Below are 25,024 nucleotides of genomic sequence, written 5' to 3'. Positions count from 1 at the left end.
ACAAACATAAAGCAATTAGTCCTCACATGAAATGTGAATTAAATGTTCACTATGATCCCAAGAAAATATCACTCCATACTAACAGCTCAACAGCTGGCTCACACTGTTAAATAAATTATTCAATTCTTTACTACCATCTTTCAAAATATGCACTCCACTGAGTGCCCCCTTATCCTTGAACAAGCTACACTGGCTACTTGCTCCACATTTTCTGAAAATGCTACCACCATGTACCAGTTGATCTAATTGTACCTCCATTCAATCCTGTATAGCAGATGGCATCTTACCTCAAACAATACTCTTTTCAGGCATGGAAATATCCTTTTCTGTAATGACAACATTACTCACTAAATACATTCCACTTCCATCTCCTTCCTCATAATCTTATTTCTCCAAACCATAAAACCCTAAGCTGATTGTGAAGGCCTAAAATATCATCTGCCTGCAACAGTGCCATCATCAAGAAATTGTCAGCAGTAATGCATCAATTCCACAAAGGCATCTTGGAAGCTGTTATCATTTTCAAATCAAGATAATAAAATTTTAAAATTACATGACTCATATTTGTCATGTATTAAATATTTTAATACTTATTTTTACTAACAAACATTATGTATATTACATCTGAGAAGCAGGTAAGCCAGTTTGAATGGAAAGCAACAAAGATAAAACAGATGAGTGATTCCAATACTTTTAAAAAATATTTACAGATTTTCAAAAAATTTCATTGTCCTTTGTCATCATTCAGCGCTCTTTGACCAGTGCAATAATTAAAATTTATATGTGGCAGGTATACTTGTACACTAATATCACAGGCACAGTAAGTTTTCAGATAGTGGCACATACAGGGCGTTTCAAAAAGAAAGAGCAGATTTCAAACATTTATTTCTCAAAAACTACAAATGATAGAAACACAATTCAAACGTTTCTTGTCAGAGAAAGGTTCAAAGTTTTTCAATGGTCCGCGCAGAAGTTCCATGCAAATCCGCAGTGGCGCTGGCGTTTGTTTGTAGGAAAATGGCGACGACACCACAGGAACGATCATTTTGTGTGCTGCAATTTGCAAAGTTAGAGTCCATTGTTGGTGTGCAACGTGCATTCCGCCGTCAATTCAACAAACAGCCGCCTCGTCATAAGCAAATTTATGAGTGGCATCACAGATTCGTAGAAGATGGTTGCATCTGCAAGCGAAAAAGCACGGGTCGTCCACGCACATCGGATGAAAATGTCAAGCGTGTCCGTGCAGCTTACGAAAGGAGCCCTAGAAAATCCACGGCACGGGCAAGTCACGAACTAAACATGTCTAAAACAACGGTATGGCGCGTTCTGAGTAACCGTCTGCACATGAAGCCGTACAAACTGCAGTTATTGCAAGCATTGCGTCCTGACGACCACAACAAAAGGTTCGAATTTTCAACTGCAATTCTACAGGACATGGAAGAGGACAATTTTGCCGAACGATTAATTTTTTCAGATGAATCAACGTTTCACATTTCTGGTAAAGTTAATCGGCATAACGTACGAATTTGGGCGAGTGAAACTCCGAGGGACGTTATTCAACATGAAAGAGACTCACCAAAGGTTAACGTCTTTTGTGCAATTTCGGTAAACAAAGTTTATGGACCTTTCTTTTTCATGGAGAAAACTATCACAGGAACCATTTACCTGGACATGTTAGAAAACTGGCTATTTCCTCAACTTCAGGAAGATTCAAATCACTTCATCTTCATGCAAGATGGCGCCCCACCACACTTCTCTGAACCTGTACGACGGTACCTAAATAACACCATTCCAGGACGGTGGATTGGAAGAGCAGGAGCACAAGATCAATGTCATCGTCTGTGGCCTCCCAGGTCACCAGACCTTACTCCCTGCGATTTTTATTTGTGGGGGTACATAAAGGACTGTGTTTATGTCCCACCTATGCCCGCTACTCTTCAAGAGGTACGACATCGAATTGTTGCGGCCGTGAATTCGGTAACTAAAGACCAGTTGCGTCGTGTGTGGCAAGAAATGAGATACCGGTTTGATATTTGTCGTGTAACAAATGGTGCTCATATTGAGGTACAGTTTTGATATTTGTTGTGTAACATTTGGTACTCATATTGAGTGAAGGACCGTTGGAATTGTGTTTCTATCATTTGTAGTTTTTGAGAAATAAATGTTTGAAATCTGCTCTTTCTTTTTGAAACGCCCTGTATTTAATACACATGTTTATGAAAAAATGGAAGTATCTCAACTAACATGATTAATAGTCATCTTTGTCATGCAGCAAGTATTATTTATGGATTGATATTGTGCAGTAATTATTTCTTTCTATCAGACATGAACTGCAGTACTTTGTTTTGTCAGCAAGATGGGGAAGGAAATCTGAATCAGGTATACTACTCTCTAAATCCAAACACAGATTTCAGTTATGTTAAGATGGGATGATTAAAGTGAGCAAAAATATTAATGCTCATCCATATCTCAGTCAAGCCACATCTGAACATATCTACCAGTAGGAAGTAGGCACTGTCATCAACATAGTGTGCTCATTCAGAATAACATTTGTACCATGAGATATAATTGGTAACCAAATCAATCACAATTTGTACTACAAGAATAACAAAAGGAGCAATTGAATACCATTAAACTGTGGCCCAGATCTTCATAAACATATCTCCATCTTTACTGTAGCAAGAAGGCAGGTTTCTTTGTGCATCCTGAAACATAATCCCCACCTTTTGATTGCAAAGAGACAACAGATGGTTCATGAAACTACATGACTCTTCTGAATCACCATTCATTCACTTGCATCAAACGAATATGTTTTTGGTGAAGGTAAAAGGTTTTTGAGGTTGCTGTCTGACTTTGGTAATTTATAATGTGCAGCTCACATTGGACTGTGATTGCAGAAACAATTGTTTCTAATGTTATGTTCTGACATTATTGTACCACATTTTATGTGAACAAACAGACACACATCAGAATGGAACTATTACTACCACCATCATATGCCTGAACAGCACTCTTTTGACTAGCAGGATGGATTACCTTATCTAGATTCTGCTGTACCTATACCCTGGCATCAATGTGAACCAAAAAGTACTACAACTCATCAGTGCAGACAACCTTTTTTGATGTTTTGTGCATCCAATGGGTGCTTTGTGCATCCACTGGGGTGTAAATGGTATAGATGCTCACTGCAATTTTGTGTGTGTGTGTGTGTGTGTGTGTGTGTGTGTGTGTGTGTGTGCGTGTGTGGAACTAGTGACTGATCTCTCCTGATATGCCTTAGACATGGTGACATGTGAAATGCCCAGTGGCTGCGCATCCTGACACATCGGGTGTATTGTATATCATGCAACTATGATCTGGACTGATCATATACACTGGTGTCGTGTGTATTGCCACCCCTACATTCAGCTCTCCCACTCATAGCTAGTACAAGATTCAATGATATCCCAGTCATGTGAAGCCACTGAAGTATTTGATCTGCTGTGTTGACAGTTCTGTCCCTCCAAAACAGAATTTGTATCTGATTCAATTACTCATTAGCATTTATCTCAACATCATGCATGAAGGCACAACATGCAACAGGGCAAATCTCACTATTCTGTGCTCTTGAATCAGCTTATTCACAGTCATCAAATTCCTTGAGTCCATGCAATAATCCCTTCTTTCCTTCATGAAGAAGAATATTCTGAATGAAACTTCCTGGCAGATTAAAACTGTGTGCCCGACCGAGACTCGAACTCGGGACCTTTGCCTTTCGCGGGCAAGTGCTCTACCAACTGGGCTACCGAAGCACGACTCACGCCTGGTACTCACAGCTTTACTTCTGCCAGTACCTCATCTCCTACAGTTGGTAGAGCACTTGCCCGCGAAAGACAAAGGTCCCGAGTTCGAGTCTCGGTCGGGCACACAGTTTTAATCTGCCAGGAAGTTTCATATCAGCACACACTCCGCTGCAGAGTGAAAATCTCATTCTGGAAACATCCCCCAGGCTGTGGCTAAGCCATGTCTCCGCAATATCCTTTCTTTCAGGAGTGCTAGTTCTGCAGGTTCGCAGGAGAGCTTCTGTAAAGTTTGGAAGGTAGGAGACGAGGTACTGGCAGAAGTAAAGCTGTGAGTACCGGGCGTGAGTCGTGCTTCGGTAGCTCAGTTGGTAGAGCACTTGCCCATGAAAGGCAAAGGTCCCGAGTTCGAGTCTCGGTCAGGCACACAGTTTTAATCTGCCAGTAAGTTTCATATCAGTGCACACTCCGCTGCAGAGTGAAAATCTCATTCTGGAAACATCCCCCAGGCTGTGGCTAAGCCATGTCTCCGCAATATCCTTTCTTTCAGGAGTGCTAGTTCTGCAGGTTCGCAGGAGAGCTTCTGTAAAGTTTGGAAGGTAGGAGATGAGGTACTGGCAGAAGTAAAGCTGTGAGTACCGGGCGTGAGTCGTGCTTTGGTAGCTCAGTTGGTAGAGCACTTGCCCACGAAAGGCAAAGGTCCCGAGTTCGAGTCTGGGTCGGGCACACAGTTTTAATCTGCCAGGAAGTTTCATATCAGTGCACACTCCGCTGCAGAGTGAAAATCTCGTTCTGGAAACATCCCCCAGGCTGTGGCTAAGCCATGTCTCCGCAATATCCTTTCTTTCAGGAGTGCTAGTTCTGCAGGTTCGCAGGAGAGCTTCTGTAAAGTTTGGAAGGTAGGAGATGAGGTACTGGCAGAAGTAAAGCTGTGAGTACCGGGCGTGAGTCGTGCTTCAGTAGCTCAGTTGGTAGAGCACTTGCCCGCGAAAGGCAAAGGTCCCGAGTTCGAGTCTCGGTCGGGCACACAGTTTTAATCTGCCAGGAAGTTTCATATCAGTGCACACTCCGCTGCAGAGTGAAAATCTCATTCTGGAAACATCCCCCAGGCTGTGGCTAAGCCATGTCTCCGCAATATCCTTTCTTTCAGGAGTGCTAGTTCTGCAGGTTCGCAGGAGAGCTTCTGTAAAGTTTGGAAGGTAGGAGACGAGGTACTGGCAGAAGGAAAGCTGTGAGTACCGGGCGTGAGTCGTGCTTCGGTAGCTCAGTTGGTAGAGCACTTGCCCGCGAAAGGCAAAGGTCCCGAGTTCGAGTCTGGGTCGGGCACACAGTTTTAATCTGCCAGGAAGTTTCATATCAGTGCACACTCCGCTGCAGAGTGAAAATCTCATTCTGGAATATTCTGAATGTTTTACACTATTTTATCTGCTATTTGCATTTGTTTAGTAGGCAATAGTTCATTAAGGGAATCTGTGCATGTGAGACTTGTTTGTTTCATTATCTTTGAAATCATATGTACTTCTGTATCAAATACAGTGTATTGGTTTTATAAGGTAGTCATACAATTGAATTAACAGCCAAAGGCTGGACTCATCTTGTTTAGGCCCATGAGTGCAAAGAAGAACAATAAAAATGACAATGCTTATTTATGATACTACAATATTTCACACACACACACACACACACACACACACACACAGAGGGAAGGGGGGAATGGAGGAATGAGAATGAGTATGAGTGGGGGGGGGGGGGGGGGGGAGGGAGAGAGAGAGAGAGAGAGAGAGAGGAGGTGTTTGGTGGAACAATAGTACAGTGGCGATTCAGACTTGTTACATTCTAAGTATCATGGGTACAATAGGGAGAAAAAAAAAGTAAAGACGTGGAATTTCACCTTCCATACTAACAGAATTGTACATTAGTGATTTATTTACAAAAGTGAAGATTTTCTATAAGTAATTTATTCAGTTTAAAATGTGTCAGTACTGAAACTGGTTTCAATTTACTTTTTCAGTTGTCACAGGAGCAACAGATGGAATTGGGAAAGCTTATGCATTTGCTGTAAGTATTAAAATTACTTTTACACTCAGAGACAGCTGACAGATCCTTCTCTTATTAACATTTTATTATATTTTCAGCTTGCAAAGAAAGGACTGAACATTTTGCTTATTAGCCGATCTCGTGAAAAGTTGATAGCTGTTGCAACAGAGATACGTAAGTTATTCTAAGATACTTACCATTATCAGATGTCCTATTTGTTAGGTTGCAGTTATAATTAGTATTTCTGTGAATTTCCTAGTACCTACTGCACCTTTCACACTACATGGGTTGATGAGGCATGTATGAGTAACATAACAGGTAGCACATTATTTTAACTTGTTCATCACAACAAATACTTACAGATTTGTAATTCATTTCCGTTGATAATATTGCAGTTATTTCTCACAATTTGCTTTTAAAACACCAGTAACCTGCTGCAAACACACACACACACACACACACACACACACACACACACACACACACACACGGTTCATCTATCAGGTGAGCACATTAAGCTTCTGGCTTTGGAAAAAAGACCATAAACAGCAACATTTAGTGTGCCTACAAAGCATGAATAAATATGAATTATGCATTTGATACAATATCACTGTTCAGTTATTGGGAAGCCGATTGTGGTTGATGGTAGTGTTTAGTATTCAGTGGTTATTTCCACAGTCAACAATGAAGGTGAATGAGAAAGCAATATGTCTCAGTTGCTCAATACATTGTTACTTATTTTGAGACAAAAGGGTATAAAACAGGAAACAGAGAGTGCACAATATAACTATGATACAATTTTAATGTTACAAATTGTGTAAGTATAGGATGGTGTCCTAAAGTGAAACACCTATGTTAGAAGTATGATCCGAGTTGTCGGCTGACAAGGTACTGATTACGAAAGATGTAGTTAGTAGCTATTTGTTTTTGAAGGATTTTTTTAAATTCAGTGTTTAGTGGAATTCTGAGAGTTTCATCTCTTCTTCCATCAACTTGTAAGCTGTGAAGTTACTAAAGATATAAAAACTCATATTAAATGAATTTTTGGTAAATGTTTTTACCAAAAGTTTGTGGGAATTCCGTGACAACAAAAAACATCACTGACAGTCAACTGAGACCATGTGTGAGAGATCTTTGACTGTCAGTTCACTAATTGCTTCTAAATATAAATATGTACTGTGATTGCACCACCTCAGTGAAAATAAAGCATGTGCCTACTCAGATTCAGGTTGTGTTATTATACATCCTATATCTCATTCATAGTGTGGCTCTATATTGGTGACCTATGATGACCATGTTCACGTTTAGTTTGGGACATGTACGGTTACTGTGCAACTACAATATTGCCATTGTGCCTCCATTGCACAGCGCATTTCACACATCTGGACAGCAGTTCTTATGTTATGGTACCCAGGGTTATGGACAGCACCCTTCAAGCCCCTCAGGTTATCAAAAGTAGTAGCAACACTCTTCATGATAGTGCTTTGACAGTTAACAATGGTACTGAAAAATTGAGTACGTCAGACAACCTATTCTGTGATTTCACAATGGACTCCACTTCTCTCATAAACCAGGCTACTTCCGAGCCACATCAGTCCAGTTGGTTGAATTTGCATTTGATAATTTTTGCTGGGGTGCTCAATGTGCACAAATTCTTTCACTCCAGGACTCATGCAGCTGGCTCCTTTGTGTTCCAACTTGTCTTCTGTGCATCCAGTTATGCCACTTACAGAACCTAATTGCACTGCTGTTCTCCCTCTATGGATGTCACTGTGGCGACCTACTGGACTAAAGATGCATTTTAAGCTACCACTTTTTTTCTTGATCAACCAAATCTGTGGTTTGCCATCGTGGACAACATTTTTATTTTGAGTGATGCCATCAGTGATAGCACAAAATTCAACACACTGCTTAGTCACCTGGGTAGACAGGTGGACGTGATAAGTGATATCATCCTTGCCCCACCCTCGTGTAATAAGTACAAGCTTGCTAAAATGGCACTCCCTCACCACCTCATCCACTTCCTGTAAGAACAGTTACACCATATCATCTAGAGAGAAGATTTAAAGGATAGGACTCTGTCACAACTATGGGTTTGGTTAAGCACTCAATTTGATTTACACCTCATGCCCTGTCTTACACTATGGACATTGTGGGTCATTAATCTGCTCGGAAATTCAACTGACCATGTTTACCCATGAGCAAGAGCCATTTGATGCATGCTCAAACTAATAGACAGACTATTTCCATCATTCAGCATCAACAATGTATTAATAACATTGACAACAATGGTGTCAAACATGACTTGCAACCATGGTAGGACCACAACTGACCTTCTGCCTATCATCAGCTGAGCTGATCTCACCCAACCTCTGCCATACCTAATGTCACCACACCCAACCAGACCAATGACCTATGCACCATCACAACAAACCCCTGCCCACTCACAATCTGCACCACACCCATGTCTGTGCAGAATTCCTTCTGCCGGTACCATACACAATTTGATTACTCCACTCACAACTGGCATCCACCATGTGACTTACCAAACTCGAGGTATGGATTGCAGAAGCTGCTCTGAACCTAGCAGGTTATCTAAGCCAAGTAGATACCCAGAACGATGATGCCACCTTGCTCTCATCAGGACAACAAACTCTTCATTCTCGGACCCATCAGTGGCACTGCTTCCTTGTCAACTCCAGCTTGGAAGTCCGTACTTTGCTGCCCTCTTCTTCATCCCTAAAGCCTGTCTGCTCAGCTGTCCAGCTCTGAGCAGCAAACAACTATTATTGAGTGTAAGGATCTCAGACATGTACACTGGACCTCAGTTTGATGACATTTTCACCTAGACATTTTTAGTTAGGGAAGTGGGCGAGTCAGCACTCGATGCAGACTTCCTCCAACATTTCTGTTTGGTTCCCAATCTGCCCAGTGGTGTTTCAGCTGCTCTACAATAGACGTTGATGGCCATATCCCCTCAGCAGACCAGTATAATGGCACCACCCACTTTATGCAGCAGCTTCTGCCACTCATGATAACGCCCAATAGCTGTCGATAATGACCAATAGCCTCCACATCATGAGACATATTCAGAAGGAACAACAACTCTATTTTGACATGCATGTGGCAAATATCCACATGCAACATAACAATAATGCTATCTTACATAATAATTCATTAAGTCATGGAAGAACTCCACATGGCACTGCTCCATCTCAACCAGCTATGTGAACCACCTCCACCTGATTCCAACATAACCTCTGCTTCTCTGATCGAGTTGACCCTGAAGATCTTCTGCCACCTGTGGATACACCTGGAACACCATGTTCATCTACCAACACAAAGTTCAGTACTGTGCTTTTCATTCAGACCCCTCCCGCCTTTCTCTAATGTGTGTCTGTGCTCTTCCTCGTAAGACTGGCTTTGCACAAACTTGTGCACTCCCCCCACCCCTACCCCCCTCTGTTGTGCATCATAGACTGTGTAGACTACCACCACATTTACTCTGGGTCACTAAGGCAGTGGTAGATGAACTACAAATTGGCATCATAAGACCATCTGACTGATCCTGGGCTTCACTCAACAAACTGGTTCCCAAAAAAGATGGGTCTGTCAGATTGTGTGGTGATTACAGAGTTCTCAATGCTTGTACTATACTGGACTGCTACCCAGTTCTGAACATGCAGGATTTCACTCATTATTTGGTGGACACCTCTGTGTTTAGTTTCACTGACTGCAAGAAATCTTAACTGCAAATCCCTATGCACCTGGGCAACATTCACAAAACAGTTATTATCACACCTTTTGGCTTCTTTGAATTTATGTTTATGCTGTACCAACTTAAGAAAACTGCTAAAATCTGGCAGCACTTCATTGACGGTGCACTATTCAAGTTTCTGTTTCGTTATCCCTATCTCGACGCCATCCTAATTTTCTCAACAAATGATGACTCCCATAAGATAAGTCTCAAACAAGTTTTTTATTTGCTCACTGACAGTGGAGTTGTGATCAACAAAGAAAAATGCCAGTTCTGAGAGGAGGAAGTTGTTTTCTTTGTTCATGTAATAAACACCTCTGGCATTCACCCTACACCACAGTGTTTAGAGACTATTCAACAACCGCTGCCATCGCAAGACTACCAACAACTATATCCATTTTTAGTCACAGTAATTTTTTATTGTAGGTACCTTCCACAGGCAGCTTCCTTCCACATGCCATTCACTCAAGCTCTTACTGGCAAGAACACTACTAGCAAATGCAAACTCACGTGGACATCATAAATGCAATCTACTTTCAAACACATTAAAGACTGCCTTGTCCATACATCAATTTGGCACATCATCTCCCTGACTTCCAGATCATCATAACAGTCGACATGAGCACTTCTGCTATTAGCACTGTCCTGCAGCACGAGGTTGGGGGTGTGTTCAACACCCACCCTGGTTTTATCACACAAGCTCCCACCTTCGCATTGTTTGTGGTCAGTGTATGATCAAGAGCTACTAGCAGTTTACAAATCAATACATAACTTCAGGAAATACATTGAAGGATGCTTTCTGATTATTTGTGTGGATCACTGTCTGCTCACTGACTTTCTCTGAAACCCCCCAAGGGGCACTTGCCTCGCGACAGTTTTGGCACTTGGATTACATTGTACAGTTCACTACCGATGTTTGTCATCTCAAAGGTGCAGAAAATGTCATGGCAGATTACTTCTCATGCATCAACGCCATGTCATCCCACTTTGACTATGAACAGCTTTCCAAAAACCAACAGCAAGACCACTAGATACATGCTGTTCTCACAACCCTTCCATGAACCTACAGATTGAACTTCGACCAATCCTGGGTGCAACCCACCTGATTCTCTGTCACATTACACAAAGAAGATCATGCTCTCTTGTTCCCCACCACCATGTCATCTTTGACCAGTTACATAACTTGGTGCACCTGTGCATAAGTCCAATTATGTGCCTGGTGATGGACCATTTCATATGGCCTATTGTGAAGGAGAATGTTAGCTTTGGACCTGTTTGTGTGTCCCGTGCTGAAAGAGCAATGTTTCATGCCATCTTCAACTGCCCCTGGGTCACTATGAAGTTCCAAGAGGATGTTTTTAGCACGTGCATGTCAATTTTGTGGAACCAATACCCATCTCTGATGGCTATCAGTACATCATGTCAAAGATCAACCACATCACTCAACAGGTAGAAGTTGTACCACTCAAAGATATAACTGCTGACTCTACCACAAAAGCTCTTATTGACATGTGAATTTTATGCTTCAGATGTCCCAGGTCTAAAATAACTAACGAAAGTCAGCAGTTTGAATCTGCTCTCTTCCTCGAATTGTGCAGCATGGTCTGCACCTGTCACTTTAGAACAAGAACCTATCACCTACAGAGTAACTGGCTCATCGAGCAATGGCACCACACCTTAAAGACAGCTCTCATGTGCCACAGTGGACTTTGAACAAAGACATTACCGCTGGTACTTCTGAAAGTGATAACCTCGGAGCTTCACCCACTAAAACTTTGTACAGCAAAGTGTTCTCCCTCTGTGCGGACTTTGTGTCCCAATAACCTTCAACTATACCCTCACACTTGCTCAGCCTGGTATCATAAGTAAAACAACACATCACTCATCTCTGCATAGCTCCCCTTCTTCTGCACTCAGTGCCTAAAGTTTTCCTGATTGTGAAGTCACGACGCTGTGTGGTGATAACTAGTCTTGCAAGCCTCATTCTCATGTCACCACAAGCTGCTTCAACAGGATGACCACACCTTTGACATATTATTACATGGGAAACCTACAAAAGGGTCCATTGATCATCTTAAACTGGCACAGACCATGCAAGAAGCTTTACTGAACAATGTTCTCTGGCAATCTCCCCTCACTAGTCTGGCAAACAGCCCTCCCACCAGCAGTGACATATCTCCAGTCTTCAAAATGCACCTTGATATCCACAACTTTCTCCTGGAGAATCCTAACATTGAGTTGCCTGACAATGACCTTCTCATTGAAGGGCAGCAACCTGGCTGCCAGACTGCAGACAGCTCTGTTGCCCATCACTTCAGGGAAACAGTTAACACACCACATGATGTCGATGCCACTGCTCTTGCCTTCCACTTCTCCATTGATGGTAACTTCAACATCATGGCTTCACACCTACACCTTCTGAATCACGCAACCTCACTGGCACCTGGTGAACTCTCTGCCACCCCTCCAACTTCTGACACCACCACGCACTCACACTTTGGCCACATGCATCGGGTACTGGTGCGCCTTCACAACTACCACCTTAATGTTGTGCAGTGTACTTTGCCTCCCAGCGTCGACCCCACAGCAGGCTACAAAATGCCTGGCATGTCCACATGGCATCCTGCCAACCTCTCTGTCTTCACATTTTCTCACTGCCCCTGCACTCCACACTCTCCCCTCACTGTGCTAAACACTATAGGTTGGACAAGGGGAGGGGGGCAGGGGGGGAGGTGGGGTAAGGGGCTCTGTGGGAAGTACATGACAACAAAGAACTTCGCTGGTGGTCAACTGAGACAACATGTGAGTGATCTTTGACTGTCATCTCACTTAACAACATCTGAGTGTAAAGATGTAACTTCATTGTACCTTATTAGTGAAAATAAAAAGTGTACATACTCTGATTCAGGTTGAGTTATTATACATCCTACATCTCGTCCATAGTGTAGCTCTTCAAATTCATTTAATATGAGTTTTTTATACCTTCAATAACTTCTTAGCTCCAAAGAATAAATTGTGAAGTAGAATACAATAACTGCAATGGATACTGGCAAGAAGGACTGAAAAAGGCAGAGCAGTATACAAAAAGAATCAGAGAGATACAAAGAGAAGAGATCATGGAACAAAAGTGGAGAGAAGAACAATGTGATGATGGAATTTGGACAAAGACACACAAGGAACACTAGCAAAGACACTTCACAATTTTGTTTAGTTTAATGTTGCCTCCTTGAAACGATAATTTTTGAAAAAAAAAAAATCTCTCACATTAAATTACTCCAAATGGATACCAAAATAGTTCCCTGAACATCTCTACAGACAATTTTTAGCATTTTTGTCTTTATGGCCAGAATTAAAAAGAGGGAGATGTAAAGTCATAGTTATTAAAAATATTTAGTAAGTTAATAGTATATTTCCAGAAACCTATTATTCATTAAATGATTAAACCTATTATTCATTAAATGATTAAAACCTTTTTATTTTTTCTTTCAGAAAATATCCATAGAGTCTCCACAGAATTTGTACAAGTAGATTTCACAATATATGACAACACTACCTATTCTCCTATAGCAGAAAAGTTATCAAGTTTGGATATTGGAGTTCTTGTCAACAATGTTGGAATGAGTTACTCTTATCCAGAGTACCTGCATGATGTGCCAAATAAGGAAAAACTGTTCCTAAATATTATAAACTGCAATATTGGTTCTGTAACTCAAATGACACAGCTAGTCATTCCTAGCATGCTAAGCAAGGGAAGAGGTGTGATAATCAATGTATCATCAACAGCAGCACTTATTCCAAGCCCGTTGCTAACTGTATATGCAGCATCTAAGGTACTGTATAGCCTTGACACAATAATTTTTTACAGTATTGATTTATTTTAAATCTACTGTCCAATTGACTACATGACACAAAAATGTATTTCATCAAGTCTCGCCTTAAAGCTCCTGTCCAACCGTGTTCCCACTATATTAAATGTAATCTGATCTGAAACCAAACTATATACATAATAATTTACTTCTAGTGAGACCTTGCCTGTTCCTATGACTACACAAGATTCACTAAACCACAGAGCATAAATTTCAGTACGTTTTCTTCGAAAAGGTTGCCGGTGATAGCTGGTTTTCTACTCTTCACTCATCCTATTGAGTTATCATTCCATTTTTAGTAATCTACCTGTCAACACAGCATTACATGCTAACATCCCTTCCTTTTTCTTCTATTTTAATGTGTTTTACTGTTTTTGGTAACATACATTACATTTTCTGCGCTATATACTGCCCAGCAGCCATTTCTCAAATTCTGATATTGCTGAGCAAATCATTATGTCGATCAATAGAGACCACAAAATGGCTTGTCCACACTAAATATACTTAAATCTAAGCTGAGGCCCTGATAGTAATGCACTGCTGACTAGCTGGAATGTCATCTTCTGCTAATGGAATTATTGGGGTGTGCTAAGGAGAGGCGCTTAGTCAGCGCATGACCCTCTCCTGTCTACATTGGCTATCCAAACTCGGAGCTGCTACTTGTTCCAGTATCCCATCAGTTGGCCTTACAAAGCAGAGTGCATTCGCTCCTCATATTCCAACCGAGGAAAAATCAGTGGTCGTACTGCGAAGAATCAAACTTGAGTTCTCTGTGCGGCAGTTGGACGTGCTGACAGCTTGATAACAGAGGATGATGTAACACATTTTCCTTGTGGTAGGATAATCCTTGCTTTCCATTGTCACCGTAGCACATGTACTGCACAAGCAGTTAAGGCACTGGACTCACATTCAGCAAGATCAATCTCCAAATTCCAAATCTGACTATACAAATTAAGGACAAACTTTCTACATATTATTTTGAAAATTTATTTTGTTACCAGAAAATCTGTTCATCTCCGCATACTACATTCGACTAAAATTTTCACTTGAAGAGAAAGTATCACATCCTTTATTATGGTAGCAACAGCATTATTTTTAGGTACTTCTGACTGAGTATTCTTCAGATTCATTTCAAAATTATCTTGCATCAAGTTCATCTTTATCTCTGTAGGTGACCCTATCGTCCCTATTTTGTTCCTCTCTGTAGTCGAGTGGTCAGCACAACTGACTGCCATGTGGAGGAACTCTGTTCAATTTCCAGTACTAAAGGGTTTTGCTTCATGAAATGACATGAAAGGGTGCACTCATCTTCGTGATGCCAATAGAGGAGCCACTTGACTGAGTAGTAGTGGCTCCAGGTCATGAAAACTGTTAACAGCCAGACCGATGCCCCTCGATATCACATCTGGTGGTGCCATTGACAGATGACACTGTGGTCAGTTGATACCGTCAGGCCCACTGAGGCCTGTGGGCAGAGTTTACATTTGTATTTATTTATCCTACCTATTATGCTGCAATATCCTCTCTATTTTGCTGATGACATTTTGTGTCAATTGCAATTGTCAGTAAATGCTGTTCTGCCATCAGACCGGATGAAGCTGGTGACAGAGAGAAACTTGCTACGGTCTGCACATACAAGGCACACCACTGCCTGAGTGATAGGCTGAACCTCAGTACCTAGCCACATCTAAACTGATGTGCAACATATTGAAATGTAAATAAGCCTTGCTACTTCAGACTCTCTTTTCAGATTTTCTCTGATGCTGTCAATGCTCACTATGGTTGATCAGATAAATGAGAATTGCATCCTCATTTGTAGGCTCATCTTTCTCAAATTAACTTGTAACTGAAGCTTTTAGGGTGTGGACAAGTAAACTGCAACACCAGTGTCCAAAAGTTAAATGTAATTAAGAAAAGAGGAAGGGTGAGCAATCACATTACCATCAGGATTTACTCACAAACCAGGATTACATTACCTAAATAGAAAAGCTGTAGTGTGTGGTTTGAATAAGAACAGAGAAAGATAAAAATCAATGATAACTCAATATGTCCCATATTAGCATTTTTTATGAGCAAATTTGGTGAAATTTATAACTCATTGCCAAAAATATGTCATGTGGACCTAGTTTAATGAAATAGAATTCTCTGATGTACACTTCATTCTCAGTAGGATTGGTTATGTGAGAAAATGTCATTTTAAGGCTTTAATGATGGTTGCATCATACTGGAATTGTTAGCTGTAGGGCAATACAAGGTTGTCCAAGAAACCAGCGCACAAAAGGGCTGGTGTCTGCATGATGAAATCCATCAGTTTCTCTATAACAATTATATGCAGAGCTTAGAATTGTGCCAGTAGTTGTGGTTTCCCAGAAATCTATCTATCAGAGGCTGACAGTAGTTGCTGTGTATGTGTGTCATTCCCATCATCCACCCCATCCTCTCTTCTACATGTTCACTGTGGAATCAATTACATCAAGATGGACCATGAAGAAATGTACACTTTTACAGATAAACCCAACTTTTGTTTGCAGAATATGTCTTGCCATACATTACTGCGGAAAGAAATTTGAAGGCAGTATAATCACAGGAATATTGTCAAAAGAGATCTGTTTGGTGGCTGATGTGGGAGCTTATTATTTTGAGCGTGACTGTATAAAGCCATATTTTACTTCGCGGGTGATGGAATACTGTTAATGCCCAAAGGCATAGAAATGTGGTTCTGCAATAACATGTATAAGTTTTCAGCAGTGCAGTCGGTTTGGACTATTGCAAGCGGGGGTGATAATGATCATCTGCATTACACTGCAATAGCATACGGCTTTCTCACCAGTGAGATTTCTACTGATGGGACTGGCCAGTGCAATCTTCCAGAATTTAACACTATAAACCAAGAGCTGACAAACTGTGAGGGACACGGCAAGGGGAGAACAAAAGGTGTTTGTATAATTTAGAATTACAATTCTGCTTCATCATTTGAAAAAGAGATTTAACAGACACTGACATATTCCATACAACAGCTTGATATATAACAGTTATTTATTTCTAATTTCATTTAGAAGTGATAGAGGAGACTGCGAGACATGAATTTCAAAAAAGAAAATTTGTCATTCAATTTGTTAGGAAAAACAAGCCTTTATTTTGAAATTTATGATATATAGCTCTGAAAACACATATATATTGATTTTTCCTGAAAATCTGAGAGAAAATACTAAAGTTTCATGACCATTTTGAAATCTTTATCTTAAATTTATGACATATAGAAGTGTAATGTTACACTGTTAACATTTTCATACATACATATGGAATTTCAATTCAATCAAACAGAAAGGGGCATAAATATTGATTTTAAAAGGTTTTAAATTACAAAGACACATTTGCAAACACATAGGGTTAATAAATCTTTTGAAAAGCAAGGAGAGAGTGGAGGGATGATTTTTCACCAGGTCATATGTTTGAGAAAGTCCTTACAGATGGGGAAGCTCCGCTGTAGTTTATGTTTGCAATGAACAGACGAAACTGATTATAGCCCATCAACCAACACCAAGCACTCTTCCAGACTTGCTCACGACTTTACCTCAAGAATGGGATTAACTGCCAGTGGAATTTTTAATGAAGATCATTACAACACTATCATATTATAACATAAAGATACCAGTTATCAAAGCATAACTGCAATATGTATCATCTTCTTACAACTTAGCTTTCCTCGGCTGAAATGTACAAGGCGTGTTTTTTAAGTACTTACCATTCTGCCACGCCGTGGCCGCAGTGCAGTGGTCAGCGTTCTGCACATGCGCACTGGGTACCTACATCTGTTGTCTACGCACTGACACCATTACAGTCTGATTCTTCCTTGCTTACATTGTGTACTGAGTATTTAAGATGCCTCCGATAACCGTGAGTCCTGCCGACTGTGAAGTACGGGCTGTTATAAGATTTCTTAGTGCTAAAGGCCTAAAAGCAATCAATATTCATCGTGAGATCTGTGCAGTTTATGGAGAAAACATTATGAGTGGTGGATTGGTAAGAAAGTGGGTGAGAGTATTTAAAGATGGCCGCACAAATGTGCATGATGAACAACGGAGTGGACGTCCTTGTGTCGTTAATGAAAGTTTGGTGCAAGAAATGGACAATAAGGTGAGAGAAAACAGATGCTTTATGATTTCCTCCTTGTGGGAAGACTTTCCTAATGTTTCTCGTAGTGTTTTGTATGGCATTGTGACCGAGCACTTGAATTACCAAAAATTGTGTGCACATTGGGTACATTTAAGAGATCCTTTGAGCACATTTGGAGACTTATGCATATGGTGTTGGCTCTGGATTCCATTTCATGCTCATTAAAGCCTGGTCACATGTACTTATCATCCCCATGGAAGTCTTGTGAGCATTGCATGTTCACATGGTGGAATCAACATTGATATATAAAACATGTGTAGGGCAAACTCAATTGGTGTTTGTGGTCATCTTGTTGCATCACAGGTTTCAAAGAACTCTCATTGAAAACCGCAGACAGATACAGCAGAGTGAGCTCTATGGGCTTTTATCGAGCAGGTCACATAGGTATCAGGCTATCAAACACCCATGTACAGCAAACTAGAAACTAGAACTCTCAAATTCTGATGAAAACTGCCTGGATTAGTGATCATTCCCATTTTGTTTGAGACTGTTTGATATGGTGGTATCTGTTGAGGAAATGAATGATGATCTGCTTATGTGTTTTTGTGTAATTTTTCTGTAAAGAATAAAAGTTTGCTTGTTAGCATACCTAGCTACTTTTCTATGCAGTTCAGTGGTTCAGTGTAGGTTCCGTAACATTTTCCACCTAATCTTTTGAATGGTGTGCATCCATGGATGAATTAATGAAGATAAGACTTGATACGTTTTATTTTTGTTTGTTCTTTGTCATGCATTTTATTTGACAGGTGCTGTGCAAACTCTCTCTCTCTCTCTCTCTCTCTGTGTGTGTGTGTGTGTGTGTGTGTGTGTGTGTGTGTGTGTGTAGAGAGAGAGAGAGAGAGAGAGAGAGAGAGAGAGAGAGAGAGAGAGAGAGAGATGAAGAATATATTGTGCTTCCTACAGAAAGATTAAAGATCTTGAATTAAATAATATAATTTCAGGCATACACAGAAAAATTCTCGAGAGACCTTGCAGATGAATACCGGCACAAAGGTCTAGTAATACAGTGTGTTTCACCTGGATACGTGGCTACCAAAATGAGCAAAATTCGGAGACCATCTCTCATGGCACCAGATGCCAAAAAATATGTTGACAGTGCTCTAAAAAAAGTGGGAGTGACAGAAAGTACAACTGGATATTTTCCACACAGTATTCTGGTAGGACCATACTCAAAAAAGCCTTTAACTTTCTGAAAAAATAAAATGATTTTACAAAAGAAATCATAACTTTTGACTTTTCCATTTGACACTGTGTGACACAAACTATTGCAATAATAATCAATGATACTTTGTGTAAATGGGCCTGAAATTATCAAAAGCTGATTTAACGTACACAAGAGCTCACAAAGGAATCTTGCATAAGGGTACACAAGGGTGCTGTCAGTGATACTTAATAATGATGTGGAAACAAAACAGCATTTGAAAGACACACTACATTCAGTGGTATTCCATTTGATGATGAGGTCTTCATTGGAAAAGAAACAAAAGTTTGATTTTAAAGATGTATTTTGCATGAGCCTTGTCTTATTTTCAAATATGACATGTTATAATTTTGTATACTTACTGCTCCATAATGACTTCAACTATAATTTTTCTCTACATATAATGTAGCAATTCTTTGAAAATAATTTTAATTTCAGTTACATTATTTTCAGGTCTTTACTGTGAAGACAATAAATCTTATCTGCCCACCACTTATAACATTTATCATCAAAAATACACAACATAATATACGCAGGAGGTTTTTAAAAAAGGGACTGACTTACTGAAGCAGATAAAAATGTTTAATAATAAGAATTTCTACAAACAACTAAAATCCTGGCAAGCATCTGAAATGTCAGTCAGGAAAACAACCAAGTGTCTGTTACAGGGATAACAGAACTTTCCTAAATATGTGGACTTGTGAGAACTGCAAGATGGAACCAATGCTACAGTCCAGAAGCATGCTGAAGAAGGGCAAAATATGAATTCCATGTTCTAATAGGACACACGTGTGCCCCTTAATTTGTCACATTCTTGCCAAGAATTTAAATATTTTAGAAGTGATACATAATGCATCACCGATTTTAGCAACACAAATATGTACCATAAAAAGCACATTTTCATGGATACATTACATGTTGTTTGTTATTTAAAATTGTTACTTGAATAAATAATGTTGTACAAAGCGGTTAAGATTATTGTTAAGTTCCCAATTCTGTCTTTTTATTTTAACACCTCTCTGTAACAATCAAATGAGGCTGATGGTAATACTGAAATTCAGCTGTGTCAGTGTCTCTATATACTGTATAACCATATGCATCAGTTATTTTGGAAACAGAACAGAAATGAAATCAGAAATGAGAGGACCGCAAAGTTAAGTTAACTAACAGCTTATATGTTTTATTTTTAACTGATTTTGAAGTAGATAGAGTCTTTTCACAAGAAAGTATGAGAACTTAAATTATTGCATTGAAAAGGCTAGCAATTATATGAAAAACAGCTGTTACAAAAAAAAAAAAAAAAAAAACTACACACAATGGAAACAGGAAAAGGAAACAATTCACTGATATGGATAAACAGGAAACAAAAAAGCATGACATTGAAAGTAACAGTAAGTGGACTAGAATATTCAGTAGGCCTGAAATATGAGAGGGAAGAAAGATAATACAGTAAATACTAACAAGTTAGCTACTACATAAAATTGAAAAAATCATTTTAAAAGGAAAAAGTCACCTAAACAGAAATAATGTAGCTCACAAGCGCAGTATGGGCTGGAAAGTTCTTTTTCTAAGTCAAGTAAAATATAGATCAGCATGATAATGCATGCTGCATGTATGAGAAGAATTTAATTTCAAAGTATCGCTGTTTTCCATACAAATAACACACTGTGTTCCTAACCTCTTGGAACAAAATAGGAGAGGTGCTGGAGCAGTCCAAATAGAGAACTTTGAGATACAAAACAAAAGGTCAGAAATCTGCCAGGCACAACATTTGGAGGCTGTGGGGGGGGGGGGGGGAGATGAGGGGGAAAACAGGGATCAGAAAGGAGAGGGGCATAGAATGGGAAAAGACAGGTGGGTGTGTGGCATAGAGCTGCGCACAATGAGAGTGCGCATGCGACCCTGCTTCCCCTGCTGGAACACATGTCTTTGGTTGTATGAAGAATAATGTGGACACTACATGATAGTGTTCTAGTACATCTCTGCCTTTCAGTGTGGAGACATCCCAACAACATCAACAGTGGATGATGATTTGGTCTAGGTGTCAAATGACATGGCCTACCTGTTTGTTGGACCTCAACCCTTTCAATTTCTACCTGTGAGTCCATCTGAAAGAAGCTGTGTACGCAGAGTTCATCCTGCAAGTGCAGATTACTGTTAAAGAGAATGAGTCCATCTTAACCAACAGTACACAGGCAGCCAATGTATTTAACAATCACTTCTTAAGTGTAGGAGAAAAAATTGTTGAGAATAGTTCAAAAGAAAAAGCCAGGCAGTACATGGAAGAGTCAGTTTTGAAAATTTTTTGTCAGATCAAGTTTCATCTAACAACCTCTTGTGAAATAAGGAAAATTATTAAATCTTTGAAAAATAAATGTTCTGTTGCAGCAGATGACATCTCTAACAAGTTATTAAAACAATGTGGAGCAATTACAGCTGATGTTTTGAGTCACATATGTAATGCATCACTGAATCAGGGTATTTTTCCAGACAGGTTAAAATACGCTATTGTCAGGCCTCTCTACAAAAAGGGGGAAACCACAGATGTCAATAATTACTGGCCAGTATCCTTGCTTACAGCATTTTCAAAAATCTTTGAGAAAGTAATGTACTCAAGAGTGGTTAGCCATCTCAACAGTAATGGGATACTTAGTAAATAACAGTTCAGATTTCAGAAATGCTGTTCCACTGAGACAGCAATATACAATTTCACTGAGTCTTTAGATAGTAAAATGTCACCAGTAGGAATAATCTGTGACTCATCCAAAGCATTTGATTGTGTGAACCATGAGATTATGTTACAGAAATTACAATTCTATGGTATCAATGGAACAGCATATGAGTGGTTTAAGTCATATCTACAGAACAGGAAGCAAAAAGTCTCTTTATATGCTTCAAGTGATTCAATGGAGTTTGCCACTTCATCTAACTGGGGTGAAATTACATTAGGTGTTCCACAAGGTTCGATCATGGGTCCCCTCCTGTTCTTAATATATGTGAATGACCTCCCTTCTTATGTGAAACAAGATGCTGAACTGACACTGTTTGCTGATGATACAAGCATAATTATTAATCCAATAAAAGAAAGTACAATAGAAAATGATACAAATAAAGTCTTTGGAAAAGTTATTAATTGGTTTTCTGTGAATGGGCTTGCTCTGAACTTCGAAAAAACACAGTACATCCAATTTTCTGCTGCAAAAAGTATAATTCCTTCAATAAACATAACACATCAAAAGAAGTCAGTAGCCAGGGTAGAGCATACTAAGTTTTTGGGTGTACATATAGATGAGAATCTTGATTGGAAAAGTCATATTTTGGATCTCCTAAAGTGACTAGGTCCAGCAACTTTTGCAATCAGTATAATTGCCAATTTTGAGGATGTAGAAATTAGTAAGTTAACATACTTTGCATACTTCCACTCTCTGATGTCATACGGAATAATATTCTGGGGCAACTCAACACCAGGCAAAAGGTATTCACTGCTCAAAAGAAACTAGTTAGAATAATGTGTGGGGTTCATAGCCACACATCTTGTAGGCATCTGTTTAAAAGGTTAGGAATTCTTACAATTGCTTCACAGTACATTTACTCAGTAATGAAATTTTTTCTCAACAACATGGACCAGTTTAAAATCAACAGCGACATTCATGATTACAGCACCAGAAAAAAGAAAGACCTGCACTATCCTCCTTTACTTAACCTATCTTTGGCACAGAAAGAGGTGAAATATGCTGCTATGAAATTTTTGATAAATTACCAGATGAAACAAAATGTTTGACAGTCAGCAGTAATAGTTTCATAAACAAATTGAAATCATACCTCCTGGACAACTCCTTCTATACCATATATGAATTCTTGAATATGAGTAAATAAACCTGGAGATATAGTATATGCATTTTGTGCCATTTAAGGGAATGGGATAGATAATAGAAATATTTGGGTATAACACTATAATGTAAAAAAAAAAAAACCTTGTTTCCTGTGAACATTTCTTGTGCATTTGACACGTTCCACATCATAACGGTTTTTCCATGTTATTTATCAATGGAACACGTAACTAACTAACTGACACTGAAACAACATATTCATACTGCCAGTGATGCCATTCAGTTGCAGGATGGCACATTTCAACATGTGAGAGAACAAATCTAGCCTTTGTTAATCCTGCTGATTATAATTTATTGGGCATCAGATGTTTCCTCATTGATAACTACAAAGACCACTGACAGAAGGAGAAAAATCACATATTAAACAATGACTAAGCAGATATTACCAACAAATAGCTAAAATGCAGAATTTTGCTAGTATGAATTTAATGCAAATCAACTATGAATAGACACAGGATTTTTGTGCTAATCAATACTAAAATGACATATATGTTATTCCAAACACACAAGAAATGCAAATTGCTGAAATAATCCAATTTAATAATAACACGGACTACTAGTTTTTGGACAGCATGATGCTTTTGACTTTATAGATCCCAATTACATTAGCAGCTAATATCGAGGACTAAGTGACAATGTAAACAAGAAAAGAGGCTCAGTTTGGCATAAATAAATACTGAGTATTAATTATCATGGGCAGGATCAATAGAGGATTAAGGGGTTGGACTAAAATGTGAAAACAGAGGCTGCATTTACTATTTAATTCCTGTATTTACCCATTTTTCATTCTCTATTATAATAAACACAAATTTCTTTACTCAATTTATATGAATAAACACTACATGGTATGCTGAACAGTGACAATAAACAGACCAAATTAAAACATTAAGTTCAATTCATGGAGTGTACACAATGGGTCAACTATTAAGGAGAATATCTATCAATTGATGAAAACATAGTGTGCTCTAACAAAGACAGCATCTCAAGTAAAATCTGTGAGCAAAATATCTCTTTTAAAATGAAAACTAGTGTGAGACAGGGGGATGGGTTAGCACTTTTGCTGTTAAATTGTGATTTAGGAAAAAAATATTAAGTATTGTGAAACTTCCTGGCAGTTTAAAACTGAGACTCGAACTCGGGACCTTTGCCTTTCGCGGGCAAGTGCTCTACCAGTATTGTATCCCCACAAGCTAGCAATGATGATATCCTACCGCCGAGCAGCAATACAGAGGGGGAATTGACTAGTTTGTGTGGGTGCCTCCTGCCTGGCGAGGATAGATGTGATAGGTTTTTGAAAAATAAAAATTTTCCTCTTTGTTGAAATATGGTATCTAGCTTGGATACTGGGCAGCCACTCACAGCCTCACACCTTCACTGTGGGATGCTGACATGTCAAGAATTCTCGTGGGGAGGGGTGCTGAACAAGGGACACTTTCAGTGAAGGAGGTGCCACACGGTGCCATGGGGCAGGCATGCAAGGGTCTGCATGGATACATGGCTCTCTCTTGCTCACCAGTGCTTTTAGCACTAAGACACACCTTTTCTGCTATCCCATGCCACCATTTACACTTTGCACTTAGTGATTATTTCAGATACATGGGATTCACTTCATAATCTGAACTGGAATAGTGGTCCTTTTAGGTTGAATGTCACCAGTACGTCACATGTTGGTAATTGGCAAGCACCTGGCACAACTTCTGGTGCAGCCTGTGGCCACCACTGGATTGAGTTACACCAGGGCTGTGAAGCATACTGACTCTATCCTCAACACGCTGTGTGTATCTCCAGGATAGCACATGCAGCACACATGCAAGCATGAGCTCCCCATTTTGCTACGTGTGAGCCAACCTGACTCATGCTGTACTCATTGCTACCTCCAGCCATACTGAACTCTAGCTGGCCACTTCCTCACCACTGCCCAGGATCTGTTCATCTCAATGCTGGTTGCTGCCTGCCTGTTGCCTAATGCTGGGCCATGTTAGACGACCTTGCTGCCATTGCCGTGAGGATTCTTGACTCCACCACTGTTTCCGTATCACTGCTGTCCGCAGGCTGTCCAATCCAATGTGACACACCACTGCCACCATCATCACTGCTGCCTTCATATGCAACACTGTTAATGTGAGTATCACTCTGCTTTGACATACTCTCAGCAATCTGCTTGTGAATGTACAAGCCACCTAGCAGCCAGGAGGCAAAGAGAATCTTTGCACTCTAGGGTTTGTTTTATTTCCTGTGCTATTTTGAGTCAGTATTGTTAACTGTAGCCCCCCCCCCCCTTTCTTTTGTAACCATGACTCATACACACTATCAGAACA

General features: G+C 39.8%; 1 protein-coding gene across 1 annotated transcript in view; it reads left to right on the top strand.

The window, feature by feature from the left end:
* Positions 1-18,808, top strand: part of LOC126471378 (very-long-chain 3-oxoacyl-CoA reductase-like) — a 72,491-nt gene extending 53,683 nt beyond the window's left edge. Inside the window, exons 2-5 of the mRNA XM_050099500.1 lie at positions 5,791-5,837; positions 5,915-5,990; positions 13,063-13,403; positions 18,557-18,808. Of these exons, the coding sequence (XP_049955457.1) occupies positions 5,791-5,837; positions 5,915-5,990; positions 13,063-13,403; positions 18,557-18,808 (716 nt within the window). The remainder of the gene's footprint in view (positions 1-5,790; positions 5,838-5,914; positions 5,991-13,062; positions 13,404-18,556) is intronic.
* The last annotated feature ends 6,216 nt before the right edge of the window (positions 18,809-25,024 follow it).

This window comes from Schistocerca serialis, chromosome 3, assembly GCF_023864345.2.
Source record: "Schistocerca serialis cubense isolate TAMUIC-IGC-003099 chromosome 3, iqSchSeri2.2, whole genome shotgun sequence".
In the NCBI taxonomy this organism is placed as follows: domain Eukaryota; kingdom Metazoa; phylum Arthropoda; class Insecta; order Orthoptera; family Acrididae; genus Schistocerca; species Schistocerca serialis.
Note: the sequence above shows the minus strand (reverse complement) of the source record. Positions and strands in the feature narration are given on the sequence as shown.